At 46.3% G+C, this 19,783-nt stretch overlaps 1 protein-coding gene across 1 annotated transcript in view; it reads left to right on the plus strand.

Moving 5' to 3' along the window:
* Positions 1-238: 238 nt before the first annotated feature.
* The window catches only part of LOC137522016 (neurogenic locus notch homolog protein 1-like), a 102,863-nt gene continuing 83,318 nt past the window's right edge, over positions 239-19,783 (plus strand). Inside the window, exons 1-4 of the mRNA XM_068242034.1 lie at positions 239-242; positions 7,381-7,527; positions 10,347-10,511; positions 11,777-11,928. Coding sequence (XP_068098135.1) covers positions 239-242; positions 7,381-7,527; positions 10,347-10,511; positions 11,777-11,928 — 468 coding nt within the window. The remainder of the gene's footprint in view (positions 243-7,380; positions 7,528-10,346; positions 10,512-11,776; positions 11,929-19,783) is intronic.

Here is a 19,783-nt window from a genome sequence, read left to right on the forward strand (position 1 = left end):
GAAAAGAGAAGAATGCCAGCCAGCAGAAGCTTGAAGCAATCATAGGCTAGCTTCACAAAGCAAGTGGTTACCAATTAACATTCCCCCCCCCCCCCCCATACCTTATCAAAATTATGTATTTTATCCTGTATAACAGCTGTCAGATGTTCTAATTTGCATATATATTTTACTCTATTGTATACTTCAATAATATTTGGTGGAAGAGGGTCCCTACAATGTTTCAATATAACACATCTCGATGGGTAAGTGGCAGTTTTTGTTTTTTGACAGGTGCAAGAGAACCCTTTAACCTCCCTGGCGGTCAATTAAAACCGCCAGGGGGCAGCGCAGCACTAATTTTTTTTTTATTTTTTTTTTGTAATCATGTAGCTAGCCTAGCGCTAGCTACATGATAGTCGCTGAGCAGCGGCATCCCCCCACCCCCTCCAATCGCCTCCGGCGATCAGAGCAAGCAAGAAATCCCGTTCAGAACGGGATTTCCTGCTTGGCTTCCCCCGTCGCCATGGCGACGATCGTGATGACGTCATCTACGTCATCAACGTCGTTACGTCATCGGGTGTCCCGATCCACAACTCAGCGCTGCCTGGCACTGATTAGCCAGGCTGCGCATGGGGTCTGGGGGGGTGGGCGGAGCGGCGGCGATCGCATAGTACACACAAAAAAATTTAGCAAATCGGACCACCAGGGCCTGAGCGGTGCCCTGCGGCGGCCCAGGAGGTTAAACCTACCTAATATACTGTCCCCCCCCCCTTCCTCCTTGCATGAGCCATCAAGACCTGTGATGCTGTCCTGCGGTATGTGAATATAAATCTATAATACATATAAAACACTATCAGCCTATAATATAGTGCAGCTCCCCCTGGTGGTCAGGCCTGGACTACACAAGACCTGTGAAGGTGTCCTTCGGTATCTAACAATATATCTATAATACATATAATACACCATCAGCCTATAATACAGTGCAGCTCCTCCTGGTGGTCAGGTCTGGATTTCTCAAGACCTGTGTAGGTGTGCTGCGGTACCTGACCATATATCTTTAATACATATAATACTTTATCAGCCTATAATATAGTGCAGCGCTCCCTAGTGGTCAGGTCTGGATTTCTCAGTATCTGTGAAGGCATCCTATGGTATCTGACCATAATACTCATTATTATTTTTATTTAGTACACCCTGCCCTGTGTAGATAGCCACAGGTGCAGGGCCGGGCCAGGCATAGGCTGGAGAGGCTCCAGCCTCAGGGCGCAGTGTAGGAGGGGGCGCACAATTCATTCAGCTGTCATTCCTAATTGTGTATGAAGCAGAAAGAAATAAGAAAAGGGGATACATAGCAGTGACTGCAAGCCAGATAACTAGATATTAAGGTGTTGGGGAGGTTGTGGGCCCTGTGGCCCTCTTAGTCTAGCAATCAGTGTAATAGCAATCAGTGTGTGACGGCTGGGGTGGGAGGGATGGAGGGGCGCACTTTGGTGTCTCAGCCTTGGGTGCTGGAGGACCTTGTCCCTGCTCTGCACAGGTGTCCCTTAATACTGAGTGTACCTCTAGGTACCTAATACTAAGTAGCTAGAGGTGCCTCCAACTAAAGGGTGATCATGTCAGTGGAATGCAGAGAGATGGGTGAGTAGCCTCTCAGTGACACTCCACTTGGGATGTAAGGAAGAAGGCACTCGGGGAAGGGAGTGAGCCACCATGTTTATCTTTAGGCGCCTTTAGGCATGCGCCTATAGTGCCTTATGGTAAATCCGGCCCTGCTCAGAAACGATATATGCAGAAAGACATAGGCAGTAGTGATAATCTTAACATGCTGATTTCGCTTATGCAAAATTTTGCATGACATTTTGTAATTACAATTAGACATAATTATGGGTTGTAAACTGATTTTTCAATTAACCTCTTATAAAACATTCAGAAATGTTGCATGTTACGTGAAATTTCATATGAAGCAATCGATTTTTTTTTGTAAGAGTGAACAGAGGCGCCAGCAAGATAAAAGGTTCTAAAAGGCTTAAAATCCCCCAGGAGGTGGTGGTGGACTCGCCTCCCCAAAGCAGAGAAGAAACCGTCAGTTTTATGACAACAGGTTTATTAATATACTCCAAAACAAACAGTGCAACGCGTTTCACGGGTATGTTCCCACTTCCTCAGGTAATAAACATTTAGGAGTACACAGTATAGTCTCAAGGTCACGAATAGCGCCTCTGTGTGATTTTTTTTGTGTGAATTCCAAAAGAACGTTTGCAGAAAACAGAATGGTTGTAGTAGGGGGAATAGTGGGGGAAAAAGTACAAAAAAAAAAAAAAAGACCTGTAGTTTTTGAGGAAATAGATTTACGAAAAAATGCAAAAAATAAAATAAAAATTGGAGTCTTTAATACATACACAAGTTCTATATACACATTTGAAACATTTTGAGAAAACAAAGAGTGTGGGGCCCATCCTCCTAAGCCTCTGTAACCCCTTGTCACCCATGCAGGCTATGCACCATGCAGGCTGGTAAAGCTCTGGCTGCAGAGCCGCATAGGGTCCGGCCTCTGAATGGTTGCTATACCAGCCAGAAGGAGTGACAAGGATTTAACCACCCTGGCGTTCTATTGATTGCGCCATGGGGGCAGCGCAGCAGTATTTTTTGCATTTTTTTTTTTAAATCATGTAGCTAGCCTAGCGCTAGCTACATGATTCCCCCTTACCCTGCAGCATCCCTCCCACCCCTCCGATCGCCGCCGGCGCACTTGTCCTTAAGGAAATCCCGTTCTGAACGGGATTTCCTTTAGGGCTGGGGAAGCCCTAAAGGAAATCCCGTTCAGAACGCCATGGCGACGAACGGAATGACGTTAACGACGTCGTGACGTCGCAGGGAGTCCCGATCCACCCCTCAGCGCTGCCTGGAACTGTTTGGCCAGGCTGCGCACAGGGTCTCGGGGGGGGCCTGTTACGCGGCGCACCGGCGGCGATCGTCCCGAACACACAGCAAGCAAAGTGCTTGCTGCGTGTTTTAAAAAAAATATGAAAATCGGCCCAGGGGGGCCTGAGCGGTGCCCCCTGTCGGTAATGGACGGGCTGAGCTCGTCATTACCGCTGAAGAGGTTAAAGAAGTTTGGGAAAGGGGACCCCACACTGTCCTTTTAAGAACTATTTTCACTTTGAATGTTTAAAAATCGATTTTCTCAAAAACTACAAGGTCTTTTTGAAGAATATGTCACATTTTTTCCCCAAAGAATCTATTTTCAAATTTGCATACTCGTGAAATTACAAAACATAATTATGATATTACACAACATTAACTATGCACTTGCCCAAAATGTCACATTTTGCATTATGATTTTGCATTATACGTGAATTAAAAATGTTGATGTAAAAATGACAATGATGTGAAATTTGAGCTCAGCAGTAGTAGTTAGTGACACCTTCTGGTGGGACATTGCTGCCTCTAGTGACGGAGGTACTTTTGTGTCTGTAGATATGTCTGTAAAGAAGGCAGCGCTGTTTCCTGTCCGTCGGACGACGTCCATGGCTATCGATGTCCAGCTGGATTCTATTGCCCCAGCGGGACCAGCATGGAGATTTCATGTGATCCGGGGACATTCAACCCAATGCCAGGGGCAAGTGTGTGCCTTCCCTGCCCGGCCGGGAGCAGCTGTATGCAGGTGTCCACTGTGCAGCCCCTCACCTGCCCTCCAGGTAGCAATAACTACTGTGACTCCCAATATACTTGCATGACGAGGATCTGTCCTACAAATGTTACCCCTGGCAACCACCAGTCACATGCTTACTGCCTGTACTGGTTAACCTGTTCCTGGGAGCTCACTGAGTGTCATGGATGATATGTATTCCTTAAAGTGAACCTCCGGACTAAAAATCGACTCAGCAGCACTGAAAAGGCTTGGTGTTTCTTTAACAGTATCACAGCATCAGAACTTTGTTTCTCTTATCCAAGCCTCATTTTTAGCTGCACAGAAGAAAACTGCCCGGGCTTTTTTCCCCTGATGCTGTGCAAAGCATGATGGGATTTCTGATGTTGTTGCTCTCGTTCTGCTGTTTTGGTGCAAATTATTTTTTTTTACATTTTGAATTTGACATTTGAAGCCTAGTGTGTGCAGCTGGGAGGGGTAATCAGGACACAGGACAGTTGGAACTGTGTCTCCTGCTCCTTGTCACCTCCTTTCAACCAAAAAGATGGCTGCCCCCATGACAAAGATGGCAGCCCCCATGAATCACAAACATTTGCCTGTTCTTTTAAAACAGGGTGGGTAAAAAATGATATTACCTATCTATTCTAATTAACCTAACTTAATGACAGTATGTTTGTTTAGGCTGAAGTTCCCCTTTAAAGAGAATCTGTACTCTAATATTCTTACACTAAAAAGCATACCATTCTATTCCTTATGTTCTCCTGTGCCCCTCTGTGCTGTTTCTGCCACTCCCTGCTGCAATCCTGGCTTGTAATTAACAGTTTTAGGCAGTGTTTACAAACAAACTAACCAGCTTGTGATAGGCTTACATAAACAGAGTGTGTGAATCATACAGAGTGTGCAGGGGGCCTGCAGAGGGTGTGTATCGCTTCTATCCAATCACAAGCAGCCCTGCACATTCCACACATTCCAGCCTTAGCCCGACAGACACGACAGAGGAAAGGAGATAAGATTTATTACATAGACCGTGCAATTAGGAAAGGCTGCAGTAAGCCAGAGCACATTAGAACAGGCATAGGAACTTATAGGATAGAACAACTAAGGCTAAAAAATTTGTTACAGAGTCTCTTTAAAGAGGACCTCCAGTGAAAATAATGTAATAAAACAAGTGCTTCATTTTTACAATAATTATGTATAAATGATTTAGTCAGTGTTTGCCCATTGTAAAATCTTTTAAATTCCTGATTTACATTCTGACATTTATTACATGGTGACATTTTACTGCTGGCAGGTGATGTAGCTGCTGCATGTTTTTTTGGCATTTGGAAACAGCTGTAAACCGCTATTTCCCACAATGCAGCAAGGTTCACAGACAGGAAACTGACCGGAGTACGTACTCAAGAGTTTCCTGTGGGAGGGGTTTCACCACAATATCAGCCATACAGCGCCCCCTGATGGTCTGTTTGTGAAAAGAAAAAGATTTCTCATGTAAAAGGGGGTATCAGCTACTGATTGGGATGAAGTTCAATTCTTGGTTACAGTTTCTCTTTAAAGGAATCATCAGGCAACCCCCCCCCCCTCTACTTATCCGGGGCTTCCCCCAGCCCCTTGGTTCCCTGCCGATGCAGTCCTCTACTGCGCCGCGAGAGCCTGCTGTCAATCAAGCCCACGTTATCCAAGGTGTACTTCGCAGGAGCTGAACTACTGCAGTGGGGGAAATGTCAGCTGCAAGGGGCTGGAGGTAGCTCTGGGTATGGGTAAGCACAGCGGGGGGGGGGGGGGGGTTGCCTGATGATTCCTAATTAAAGAGGAACCCTACTAAAAGATAGTAGTGGAAGAAATAAATGCAAAGTGAGAAGTTAAAAAATAGAAGGCAGATCAGGGATTGATACTCTTAATTTGTTCATGTTTTTTGATCCCCCGTGAGCCTGCAGGTCAGCAGCTTTAGTGTTGGAAGTCAAGGAAAAAAGCGAACAGCACAAAATGCTGATATCTCTAAACACACCCACTAACAATGTGATTGGCTAAATGGTGTTTATTTTTGTCATATCCCATAATGCTTTGAGGTTCACAGACCAGAAAATGTCATAGCCATGGCTAGAATGTCACGCTGTGGGAGGGGTTATCAGCCCCACAGACTTCCCTGGTGAACTATTAGAGAAAAGGCAACGATCTGCATGCTTGTTCAGGGGCTATGATTAAAAGTACAGAGTTAGTATTACTTTAGTTATATGGTGCTATAATCTTCTGTGGTGCTGTACAGAATACAATAAATAAGATGCTATTAAAGAGACTCTGTAACAAAATGTTCAGCCTTATTTCTTCTATCCTATAAATTCCTATACCTGTTCTAATGTGGTCTGTGTTACTGCAGCCTTTTCTAGTTGCACAGTGGCTGTGTTATCTCTGTTATATGATCTAATCTTCTCTCTTCTGTTGGATCTATTGGCTGAGGCTGGAATGCGTGGAATGTGCTGTGCTGCTTGTCATTGGCAGAGGCTATACACACCCTCTCCAAGCTCTGTATGAGTCACAGACTGAGCTCCTCTCAGCCTATCACATGCTGGTTAGCAGCCATGTTTTTTGTTTGTAAACACTGCCTAAAACTGGCAATTACAAGCCAGGATTGCAGCAGGAAGAGGCAGAAACAGCACAAAGGGGCCCAGGAGAACATAATGAATAGAATGGTATGCTTTTTATTGTAAGAATTTTAGAGTACAGATTCTCTTTAAGTATGACTTTCATGCATATTTAGCTCAAATCCTATGCATCTTAGAACTGGACCAAGCAATATCGACAGGAAGTTCACCTAATTGGCCCAATTTCAAACAGCATATAATTTGCATAAATCATGCATGCAAGCCTGGATCATTTGCATATCATTGTCTATAGTCGATAACAGAGGAACAGAGGTGGAGGTATTTAGTAAGCTCCACCAGTCAAAAAATACTGAAGGCTTCAGGGGTGTAACTACAGGGGAGGAGCCCTTAGGGGGCCCCACATACTTCACTTCCTCTGATACAGGGGCCCATCCTTCACATCAGGTGTTGTGTGGCTGCACTTGTTATGGGTGCGGAGATCCTGATGGCCACACTTGTCTTACTATGACCCCTGCAAGATGGGCCCCCAGGCCGTGAGGGGCACAAAGGGTTGGCAAGGGAAGGGGTATGAAATATTAAAGGGCCCCACGAAAATTTTGCAGGGGGGGGGGGTGAATGTGATTTGTAGTTTTTAGCCCTTGATTAATGGTTATAGTCATTATAAGTTTTGAAATACTGAAACAGGTTTAGAAAACGTTGCAAGTGGATTCTGATTCTTTGCCCTGAAAAGCGTCCACTTTTGCATCACTTTTGCTACAATTTAAAGATGTATTACCCGGTAAACTTGAGTTGATGCAAATGTTATGCTTAATTCCAAATACTTAGCATCTTTGACCATCTATGCCCCAGTTGCCCCATCAGTGGTATCAGTGATCTGCCTTACTGTCATATAATGCATAGTAACACCCTTCCGTATAGATCTTCTCTTTGACCATCTATGCCCCAGTTGTCTCATAAGTGGTATCAGTGATCTGCCTTACTGTCATATAATGCATAGTAACACCCTTCCGTATAGATCTTCTCTTTGACCATCTATGCCCCAGTTGTCCCATCAGTGGTATGGAAAAATCTGCCCCACTGTAATATATTGCATAGTAACAACCTACCGTATAGATCTATAGGATAATGTGAATAATGTTTTGTTATGTTCAGGTCACTACTGCCCAGCCCTGACTGCGGCACCGCTGCCATGTCCATCCGGCACCTTCAATCCTGCAGAGGGCGCTCTGTCGCTGGCTTCCTGTAAACGCTGCCCAGCCGGTAGATACTGCAGAGGAGAGGCCAACTCCGAGCCGGATGGTAAGATTGACAACGGACTCTCTAAGAATGCTCATGTAACGAATGCGGAATTATCTCAGTGGTCAGTGCACAGAATGCGCACTGACACTGCGGAAATCCTCCACAAGCGTATAATTTGATAGAACCCAGCTTGGGTGCAATGCACCTGTGGAGGGAGATTCCCACCGGCAGATGGAGCTGTGGAGTGCAGATGAACACAGCCTCTGCACGGCCACAGATGCCAGATGGGAATTGTACGAGTTGAAGCAATGCAGGGCAAGAAAGCCCTTAAAGAGAGAGAACACAGAGACAGAATGTATGTGTGTGTCCACCAAACTAGTCGCCACCCAGCGACGGTGAACACACAACAACGGAACCGAAGTGGGAACGCAATCGCAAGAGTGGCGATTGCAAAAGTGACACAAGACCGAATCAAAGAGCACTAGTGTAAAGAAAGAGCACAGAGACAGAATGTATGTGTGTCCACCAATCTAGTCGCCACCCAGCGACGGTGAACACACAACAACGGAAACGAAGTGGGAACGCAATCGCAAGACTGGCGATTGCCAACAGTGACACAAGACCGAGCAGGACAGAGCACGAGAGTAGCAAGAAAGGCACAGCAAGCAACAACAATCAGAACATCAAGGAAAATAACAAACGCTAGCTAAACGCAAACACCGCACTCATTCGCAACAGCAAACGCGTTTAAGCACGATCACTGCGCGTTAGGCACCCAGTGATAAGCGTGCCACCCTAACTAACCAATGAAACACAAACACGAAATAGAAAACGCGAACGCTTGCTAAACGGTACTTCACCGAGCCTACTGCAAGCGTTCGTACCAGACAAGACAGACAGACAGACAGACAGGTGGGGTTGCCAGTAGCAACCGCTGCTCTGGCTAGCACCCCTAAGGCAGAGATACAGAAGGAACCAACGCTGCTACCGCTAGAGCAGATGCGATCCAGACAGACAAACAGATGGGGCTACCAGTAGCAACCGCTGCTCTGGTTAGCACCCCTAAGGCAGAATACAGAAGGAAGCACAGCCACTACCACTAGGTCGAATGCAATCCAGATAGATAGAGCAGCCAGTAGCAACCGCAGCTCTGACTTACACTCCCAGACAGACAGAACGATTTCCTGTCGACCACCGCTGGCGACAAGACAATCGAGATAGAAAGACAGAACAAGGCAATACAGATAATACAACCTGACTGCACTAGAAGGGATGCCTAGTGCAGTTTCCAGGAATACTCTAAGATAACCTTTAGCAAACAATAGCAAGGCTGACACTCCAGGAGAGTTTAGCAGGAACAAACCATCATGACCAGCAAGGAATTCTGGGAGCAAAAGGTATTTATACTGCAAGCCATCAAAGGAGGCAGCTACACAATTTGCATGACAAGTATATGCAAATTCCTCACCAGCAGAGCAACTCTGAAAGTTGCAAAGCGAAGACAGGTCTCTTTTCCAGAGACCTGCAACACTCAGACCTAAAGAATGGTCAAACAGCTGTCTGCCTGTGCAGACAGCTGAGCGGATCATTACAGCTCTGAACTGTAATAACCTGTTTACACAAACTGGAAGTATATAGGCGTCCAGCTTATGTCTCGATGCGCCAAAGAGGACCCACAGGCACTTCCTGTCAATCCTGGAGTAAGTCACGCCGCTCGATCACAGCCAGACTTACTCGGCAGGGATCGGTGAACAAAGATGAGCGAAAATGGCAATGTTCTTTTCGCATTCATTTTTGTGAAAATAATGTTGAATTCGATTTTCAAGCGAAAATTCAATTGAAAAGTCATTTTGGTATTTTTCACGCTTTCACTAATTTTTACGGTAAACAATATCCCATTATTTATGTTGTTGCGGTAGAAGTATCCTTTTTCTGCATTATTGCGTCTTTCATGATTTTTCGCTGTAAAATTAATTATAATTTTTGTTTCGCTGTAAAAATATAAAAAAGCAGTACACAGAAGATGCTGGTTGCCCGGCACTCAGTAATGGGGGGGGGGGGGGGGGCAAATAGGTCCGCTGCACCATATATTAGTATACAATCCCGTCCTGTTCCTTGCTACAACCTGGTTCTTGATACATGGAAGCGTGCAAACAGGCTATAAAAATCATCAATTCACTTACAGTACACACAAGACAGTCCGTGCACTGCTTCCTTAAGACAAGTTTATTATCCCATTGATTTTCGTCAGCAGGTAAATTGACACATTGCAGTAACAACTTAGGTTCATGTAGACATATTTTGGAACGTGCTGACCTGTGCCAAGGACGGGTGCAGGAGGGTGACCAGGGGGTGATAGGACTGCGCGACAGCCGTTTCGCGCCGGTGTGGCGCTTGTTCACGTGCAGAAGTCCTTCTGCACGTGAACAAGCGCCACACCGGCGCGAAACGGCTGTCGCGCAGTCCTATCACCCCCTGGTCACCCTCCTGCACCCGTCCTTGGCACAGGTCAGCACGTTCCAAAATATGTCTACATGAACCTAAGTTGTTACTGCAATGTGTCAATTTACCTGCTGACGAAAATCAATGGGATAATGGACGAAAAATATAAAAAAAACCCCGAAAAATACAAGACACCTTTTTTTCTTGAATCGAAAATAGCATTTTCAATGCAAAAAAAAATGACTTTGGCGAAAATTTGCAAGCAATACTTTAGGTGAACGGGAACATGGGTTCCCAAAGCCAATCTAAGAGCCTGTGAATGAATAAGCACGGCTCCAAACAGGATCCATGCTCACCTTCCTCCACCCAGTATAAACCTCCTCATTGTTATTATTGTCCCACTTGTCTCACTGTTACTCTCCTCTTGCTCTGGGCAGGTTTGTGTTCAGAGGGATATTACTGTGAAGGGGAGGCAGCAGACTCCATACCCCAGAAATCCTTGTACTTCCCCCTCAATGGCCTGTGTCCTCCTGGCCATTTCTGCCCTGAGGGGACAACATCTCCGAAGCCTTGCCCTGCCGGCACACTGAAGAACGCCACAGGTAACCGATTCTCCCTGAACTGGTAAATTATGTGATTAAACTATATCAGTCTGTGAAGGGTCACTTTAATGCAGATTACAGGGTAAAAATAATGCATATTGCTGTAGTACACTTTAAAATATACCAAGTTCAGAGTTCTGTATACTTACTGTACTTTACACAGGGCACCAGAGTTGGGGAAAAGCCCCTTGTCCATGGTATTGAGAAGGGTTTTGGAGTAAGCATTGCTGCCCCTCTTTTCCAGACCATGGTGTTTAAACTCCCGGGCTTTGTAATGTATACTAATTTTAAACATTTTAAGAAAATTGACAGCTTAGGGTACCCCCATCCAAGCCTCTTAACTCCTTTTCACCAATGCAGGCTGGTATAGCTAGAATTCATTATGTTAGGCTCCACGACCCTCTCCCAAAAACCCTTGTCCATACCATGGGGCACTTCCCCATCCCTGGTACTCAAGAGGAATTGCTGGGCCGGGGGAAGGAGCGGTGGTTTATGGTGTTATCTGGGAGTCCGCTTTAACAAGGGGACTGCCAGATGCCCACCCCCCCAAGAGAAATGGATGTAGGAGTACTAATGTACCCCTTACCCATTTCCACAAAGGGTCAAAATTAAGTAAAAAAATAACCAAAAATACTTAACTTTAACTAATGATGCCATGCCAATATCCTTGTGACCTGCAGAGCTAACCCTTATACGTCAAGACATAAGCTTGTACCAAAGTTGTTGGATCTTCCTGATGTACATAGGCAATCTGTACCTAAAATCCTGTTGTCCATTCTATCTCCCATTCTTCACATTCATTATTAAACTATAGGATTGTTTAATTAACATTTGTCCTTCATTTAAGTTTTTTTGTTGATAGCCTGTCGCTCTTGCAATGTTATGTTATGAGCCAGTGAAGGAGTTTCACAGGTAGTGTTTTATTGGCTTACTTCCATTCTCACCCACAATCCTTTGCTGGTAGGTCTAGTCTAGTGTAAAAAAATTTGATGATTTCCCCTTTCCCACCACAAAGTAAAAATGCTCATTGTAAATTGGCGGAATTGACTTTTTGGAAAAACTAAGGACAGCCTTTTAACTGGAAACGTGGATCAATTTCATAGAAATCTCACGGTCAACCAAAATGTATCCATAGGTAGAACTATGCTTAGAAATATATAAAGGTTGAATACACTGTCTGGCTGTATGAACCCTGCCATGATCAGCAGATCTGGATAGGCATAATTTGGTGTTTTGGCATTTTGCACTCCTGTCTCGCCATGCAGGTGGCTCTTCGGTGGATAGCTGCGTTCCTTGCTATGCCGGACACTTCTGTGCCAGTGGTGGTCTAAGTTCTCCCACCGGACTGTGTGCCGCTGGATTCTACTGCCCAGGAAATTTCACCTCCACCAGCCCCACCGCCTTCCTATGCCCAAAGGTAAGAGAGAACCTTCTGGATATCTTTAGAGGCTTATATACAAGTCACAAAAGGGGGAGAACATGGTGGGTCTGTTTATTTTTTTATTTTTTGTAAATAACTTTTTATTGAAGTTTTTCAAGGCAACAAAAGGAGAAAGAACTTACAGAAAGTATAACATTCTGCTTACAAAAGATAATAATGTTATACATGTATGATACATGCAAGTACATAACAGTTTGCTCTGATAATACACAGACATATGTAACCAAAGTGGGTGATGATGATAGACAGTTAGGTTTATCGTAACAGTTGGGACACATCATCTTTGGAAAGGACACGATAAACCAGAGTTGTTAAGTTCAATCAAAGAACTGCAGAAGAGTGGACACCAAATTGCCTCATCATCAATTTGTGGGATCTTAAAGAGAATCCGAGGTGGGTTTGAAGAATGTTATCTGCATACAGAGGCTGGATCTGCCTATACAGCCCAGCCTCTGTTGCTATCCCAAACCCCCCTAAGGTCCCCCTGCACTCTGCAATCCCTCATAAATCACAGCCACGCTGCTGACAAACAGCTTGTCAGAGCTGGCAGTGTTTATCTCTATAGTGTCAGTCTGCTGCTCTCCCCGCCTCCTGCAGAACTCCTGTCCCTGCCTGCATTCCTTCCCTCCCTGCTGATTGGAGGGAAGGGACGGGGGCAGGGACCAGAGCTATGCAGGAGGCGGGGGAGCAGCTGAGACTGACACTACAGATGTAAACACAGCCTCACAGCATGGCTGTGATTTATGAGGGATTGCAGAGTGCAGGGGGACCTTAGGGGGGTTTGGGATAGCAACAGAGGCTGGGCTGTATAGGCAGATCCAGCCTCTGTATGCAGATAACATTCTTTAAACCCACCTCGGGTTCTCTTTAAAGTAGCATCATGCACAGATTGAGTAAATCATGATGAAATCCATGTGCGAGGATAGGTAAATAGAAAAGAAAGAAAAGACAAGAGGGAAAGGGAGAAACAGGAAAGAATGTATGATTAAGAAATGAAAAAATAGGTGGCGTGCCGTGTCTCCGGCCCCCAGGACAAATCAAAGCAATAGTTTCCCAAGGTCTATGGATTAGTTTATTTGGATAAGAATATGTGGATGTCAAGGAGATTCAATCAGTTCCTTGGCCTTATCAGCTTCCCTAAAGTCTAGCCACACCGCATCATTTAATTACAAAGGCTTCTGTGTTGTCTTGTATTTCAGTGTGGAGGTCTTCCATGCGCATGACATGATTTAGTTCTTGAAACAATTCGCACGTGGTGGGCGTGGGTCTGTTTATTAATGAGGAAGGGTCTTAGCCTTTATGTATGAGGAGTACTTCATGGGCAGAACAAGTGTCCAAACTTAGCGGATGTACTCTTAATTCACAAAGCCTTCCTCTGGATCAGCAGGGATATGTGAAGGAGCGGGCTGGTGCTGTACTTTGTTCTCTGGTTGAACTCGATGGACGTATGTCTTTTTTCAACCCAAATAACTATATGTAACTATGTAAGCGTTAACATCGTTATTTGTTTATGTTCATAATTTCCAGTAACGCTGTCCACCACGTATTGTCTCTCTTCCTTGCATATGTTGGCATGTTATTCCTTTTGGTGAAGTGAGTGTCAGCACCAGCTACAGATTCTGGCTATGCATATTGCTAGGCAACACTGATTTAGTTTCCGTTCAGACGTTTCTCCCCTCATCGTTAGTATGCAAAGAGAATACTACCTGCTTTTTGCTTTACATCTTTTTTCTTTGCCCGGTCAGCATTGCTCATTTTACTATGTTTAATGTTTTTATAAACCACTAGTGGACCTAAGCCCGTTTAAAAATGAGCTAGGTCTTCATTGCGCATGCGCCCGCCGCGCACGTGCCGGCCAGCTCGTGGGTCCGCCCCTTGGCCGTGCGGCTCACGTCACTCCCCCTCACTGTCTCTGCGTCTCTGCACATTCGCAGAGTGCAGATGGGACACTCACAGGGACACGGGACGCAGAGACAGTAGGGTTTTACTATAGAGGATTCCTGGAACGGTAGGCTGGAAAATATCCCAGAATTCCTGGAAGCCGTTCCTGTCTCCCGCCAGCTCCATCTATAATACAGTCTGTCCTTATTCCATGTGTACATTGTGTAGCTGCTGTAGCTTATGTCACACATGATTAGACTATAGCAGAACATCTTGGTCCTTTTCCCAGAGGATTAGGATATAATCACCTGTTATTACATGCTGCTGCCTCATGGCCAGTATTCCTCGCAGCACAGGGAGGCTGTTCTAGGCATTTATGTCATCACCTGTATGTCTGCTCTGAATATAATTGTACAGTCTGTATTTATGGATGTTCCTCCCTGAAGCAGAGATGGATCAAGGTGAAGTGGGGTCATGGGCAGGTAACAGCTTTGGGCCCACTCTCTTGGTTGGGCCCACTCTCTTGGTGGCCACCTGGCTTTTACTTGGTAAGTGTAACGGTCTTGTGTCGTAGCTCAGATGTCTGATTATGTGGTGATCTGCAGAATCACCAATAATACAGATGCTATACCTGATTATGTGTGATCTGCAGAATCACCAATAATACCAGTATAGCAGACAAGGAGCTGAGTGTGTAGTGATTTGGTGCAACCGTAACTTTAATAGTTTAATGAGACCTCACCAGAGGGCTGGTGAGGTACTATCAGTACACAGAGCGCGCACTAGAGTACAAGCTCCAGAAAGCTGGAGACAATAATACCGAAGAGGCCGAAACTCCTGTGGAGCGGGTGATTCAGGATGTACTGCAGCCGAGTAAGACACAAGCAGTACTGCACTAGTGATAGCCTGGGAACAGGTAAGTCAGACTGTACTGCAGCTGAGTGATCACCATAGGAGCGGGTGAGTCAGACTGTACTGCAGCCTAGGAGACACAACCAGGACTTGCACTAAATAATAACCTCACCAGAGGCGCTGGTAAAGCTAGCACCTCACCAGTGGCGAGGGCCCACTGATGAGTAGAGTAGCCTGACAGGCAAGTTTTGGCAACAGAGAGGTCAGTATCAATACAGAATCGTGAGACAAGAGAGTAATCTGTATTCAGGTAGGAATTCAGCAACTAGAAGGCAGATAGGCAAAAGTACAGGATCAGAAAGCAGGATGAGAGTCAGAGTAAATAGCTAAGAGTCATACACAGGAGATCTATATAATAAGCAATATCCTAGTCTAGGTGTGAAGTCCTTGGCATCAACACCTCGGAACTAGTCTAACAAATAAACAGTAACAATACAGTAATATCCTAGTCTAGGTGTGAAGTCTTTCGCATCAACACCAGGGAACTAGTCTAACAGATAAACAGTAACAATACAGTAATATCCTAGACTAGGTGTGAAATCCTTAGCATCAACACCTGGGATCTAGTCTAAGGTCTGAGCGCTAACATGCAAGTATTCACGACAACAGACAGTGTGTGAATGAAGTCCGAAGGCTTAAGAAGCAGAGGAGACCCCACTGGCACGCCCCTCCTGAATCAGCCAATCCTGGGCACCGTGGGACTCCTCTGACGTCAGCCGACCAGCAGGTCAGCTGACGGGCTTCCTCCCTGCATAAAGGTCCCGTCTGTGCGTGCGCCTGCACGCTAAGGCGGCCCCCTGCACGAGAGAAGGTTCCGTCCTCGGTGTCCTGGACGGACGGATGGCCGCATGGAGGCAGCTGCGGCGGCGGTGCTGTTCGCCACAGCTGCCTCGTGTATTACAGTAAGATTTGTTGAGTTCTAGCATAAAGTGGGCCCCTAGTCCTTAGACTCTCTCCAGGCCCTGGGCATCTGCCTGACTTGCCTTGTGGATGATCCGGCTCTGCTCTGAAATGCTGGAGAGTCAGTTGGCTTGATAAACTTCTGTACAAGCAGAGAACTGCCATAGAACTCAGTGGCCTATAAACTGTGTATTTATCAATTCAAACCACATGAGTATTGAACAGACCAAAGAAGGATTACTGTGTTTTTCATTTTTCGGCATGGTATACTGAGGCAGGGAACATTATTCTGTCAGTAATACAGTAAGTGACATGTTACAGTGTTCTATTAAGTGCTCTTTAACCACCCTGGCGTTCTGATTATATCGCCAGGGTGGCTGCGGGAGGGTTTTTTTTGAATAAAAAAAAAACTATTTCATGCAGCCAACTGAAAGTTGGCTGCATGAAAGCCCACTAGAGGGCGCTCCGGAGGCGATCTTCCGATCGCCTCCGGCGCCCAGAATAAACAAGGAAGGCCGCAATAAGCGGCCTTCCTTGTTTTGCTTATATCGTCGCCATAGCGACGAGCGGAGTGACGTCATCGACGTCAGCCGACGTCCTGACGTCAGCCGCCTCCGATCCAGCCCTTAGCGCTGGCCGGAACTTTTTGTTCCGGCTACGCTGGGCTCAGGCGGCTGGGGGGACCCTCTTTCGCCGCTGCTCGCGGCGAATCGCCGCAGAGCGGCGGCGATCAGGCAGCACACGCGGCTGGCAAAGTGCCGGCTGCGTGTGCTGCTTTTTATTTGATTAAAATCGGCCCAGCAGGGCCTGAGCGGCGACCTCCGGCGGTGTTGGACGAGCTCAGCTCGTCCAGACCGCTCAGGTGGTTAAAGAGAGTCTGAAGCCTAAAAAAATACTTCTTTTTACTGGGCAGTCCTGTTCAGCAATAAGGCCATAACTGAAACGCCGCACTCCAGTGGCAGAATGATGTATTTATGCGCCCAAAATCCCTGGGGCACAAATTTGGGGCTCTTTCCAGGTAGGGGCGGAGCTTTGTGTAGTAGCCCTGCCTCTGCTGGAGTCAATCTCTGCGGATCTCCGCCTCTCCCCCGCCCCTCTCAGTCTTCTTTCACTGAGAGGGGCAGAGATCAGCACTGTGCACTGTAGCTGTGCCTCTCCCAGGCAGCAAAATCCACAACCTGAAAAGTCGTGGAATTTTGTCCCGGGGATTTCGGGGGTATTAATTGCTCTTTCTGCTGCAGGGATGCATCTGGTCTCCACTTCTTCCCCAGAGCCGTGCCCTCTATACTGCCACCCTGAGGCTCCTGATGAAGTGACATGCATCAGGAGCCTCAGGATTTCAGCATACAATGTGCAGATGCCAGGAGTAGGAGGAGGCCCGATGCTGCATGCACCAGGTAAGTATATCACCGCTCCCTGTGCTTACTCTGCACAAACGTTATCCTGGACACGTGCCAAGCCTATGATTGCCACAGACCAGATTTTCTGGTACCAGTCTGTACAGATAAGTAGTAATAAAGTTATTGGCAAATGAATGGGAGCAGAGCTGATATGTGAAAATTGCTCGGGGGCTGAAGTGGTTAGGTAATGCTCAGAACTTGAAATGATAGCGCTACAGGAAGCAGCACTCTGCGAAATGGTTCCAAGATTTCAGCCCTGAAGGTATTTCTCAGACGGTGTTAGCCGCCTCTTGCGTCACTGACTGTCCTCACAGAGGAAGATGGACATGATAACTCGCGGTATGTAGGTCAGGTCATCTGTGTGCTGGAAAATCACAGTGAAAAGCACAAAATGCTGCAATTGCAAAAGTATATTTTATTAGCATTTCTTATAAACAGCAATGCGAAATGTAATTTTGCCTTCTTCAGGCTGAAGGTATTTGGGCTCATTCAGCTTTAAAGGAATCTTCCGGTGATTAAAAAAGATGATCTACTTATCTGGTGCTTCCTCCAGCCCCCAGCAGCCTATCTGTCCCTCGCCGCAGCTCCGCTCCCCGCCGTGAGCCAGGGGTCCCCTCCATTGCAGACGCTGACCCCGTGAGGTCGGCTGCCTCTGCTCCTGCGCGGGGCCGAGCCTCTCACACTCACGTAACCGAGAGCGTTCTGCGCAGGCCTAACCCTAACCAGATAACCACCATCAATGCCTAATTAAACCCCCCCCCCCCCCCCCCCCATTGTAGCCTAACCCTTACAAACCCCCTCCAATGATATCTATCTCTAAAAAAAAACAAAAACTACAATGTTTAACCCTAATCATCCCCCCCCCCCCCAGCCACAAAGCCCCTGATATCTATGCAGTCTTCTCTGCTATAAACAATAAATATCAGGTGTTGGGGAATGTTACTAACAGGGCCGGCGCTACCACTAAGGCAAAGGGGGCATTTGCCCTAGGGCCCTGAATGCTGCCAGGCCCCGCCAGATCTGTGTCTGCCTCAGTCCTCAGCACAAATACGTCCCCCCGACAGACCTCAGCAGCCACCCAGCATCAGTTGCCAGAGGAGAAGCAAGTGTGTAGTGTGCCTGTCGGAAGCCCATCTTTCCCCCGAAAATGCCTTCAGTCCGTCACTTGCTCACTTCTCGTCAGACCTTTTGATCCGCGCGGCGCCCAGCACTAGAGAGAGCAGTAGAGAAGATATGAGCAGCTCCATCAGCCGCCTATCGTGGGAAGTGACTTTTTGAAGGTAAATGTAGGAGCTGCTCTCTCTGGTGCTGGGCGCTGCTGGGATAAGAAGGTCTGATGAGAATCAAACAAGTGACGAATGGAAGGCACTTACGGGGGGAAGCCGTGCTGCTCACTAAGGCTGCATTTCCACTTGTGCGGTGTGAATCGCCACGGTAACAATTTGCATGCGGTTGCAAATTTCGCATGCGGGCCTATGAGAATTTTCATGCGAATTCACATGAAACTTCGCATGGATGACGCTGTATGCGAATTTAACCATGGCAAACCTCATGCGAATTTCCTATTAAAATACATTGTTTGCGATTCAAGCGGTATGCGATATGCGAATTCTGATGGCTCTGCCATGCAAATTTTTTCTGCACAGAAAAACGCAAAGGAATCCTGACAAGTGGAAACAGTCCCATCCACTTGTATTGCTATGCGAATTTGCATGCGAAAAACGCATGCAAATTCGCGATAGTGGAAATGGGCCCTGACTATTCCTCTGCTAGCATATTCTGGGTTGGCTGCTGAGATCACAAGGTCTGTAGTGGCTGACCTACACTCAGTGTTGGTCCTTTCATCCTTGGATGGGGGGTCAGGCTATCTTTGCCCTGGGGCCCCATGGGATCTTGAACCTGGTCCTGGTTACTAAAGGCTATAAATGGAAATGTAGCATCCCACACCCAGCACCCAAATTTTCCTGTTTCGCTGTAAAAATACTGTTGAAAAGTTGAAGAGACAGGGATCCTGATGCACTAAACTGTAGTGGACTTGCCTTGTGCAGGTAGCACATGGCAATTTTACCGCTATCATTAGCAGCATAGTGTGAGTTGCTTATTAGCATGACCGGAGAGCGTTGCTAGGGTAACACAGGTCACGCTGATTAGGCAACTCGCGCTACGCTGCCAGTGGTAGTAATGATAACATTGCCGTGCATTGCTGACAGCAATCTCACCGCAGTCCAGTACATCCGGTCCAGGGGCTCATGTTCAATCGGGTCCCTGGAGATATTTTCAACCCATAGAAATAAGACCCCCCGCAAGCAAGACAAGACTCCAAATAAGTGGGTGTGGTTATATTTTACCTGCTTTTTAGTACTTTTCCAATTGCTGTATTTTTTAAAGCAGATAAAAAATTATCTTCTGGTGAAAAAAACTGGGGGGAAGAATAAACAAAACTACAAATCCCATGATGCCTCTGCCTCCCCGAGTTATGCTTAGAGCTGTCAGAGTATTGCAATGCCTCATGGGACTTGTAGTTCCACCACAGCTGGAGTGCCAAGGTTAGCCATCACTGTTCTAGAATCATTTTTCATCTTCTGTCAGCACTCTGCAACTGAAAAAGTGCCAAAATATTTTTGAGATACTGTTGTCAAAATTATGCTATTTTCTTGCTTGCTGGTGGCTCAAAGGGCATTTTACTGAAAAGGTGCAAAAAATTATCTTCTGGGAGAAAACTTGATTGAACAAGGGCC

Source organism: Hyperolius riggenbachi, chromosome 6, assembly GCF_040937935.1.
Source record: "Hyperolius riggenbachi isolate aHypRig1 chromosome 6, aHypRig1.pri, whole genome shotgun sequence".
NCBI classification, from domain to species: Eukaryota; Metazoa; Chordata; class Amphibia; order Anura; family Hyperoliidae; genus Hyperolius; species Hyperolius riggenbachi.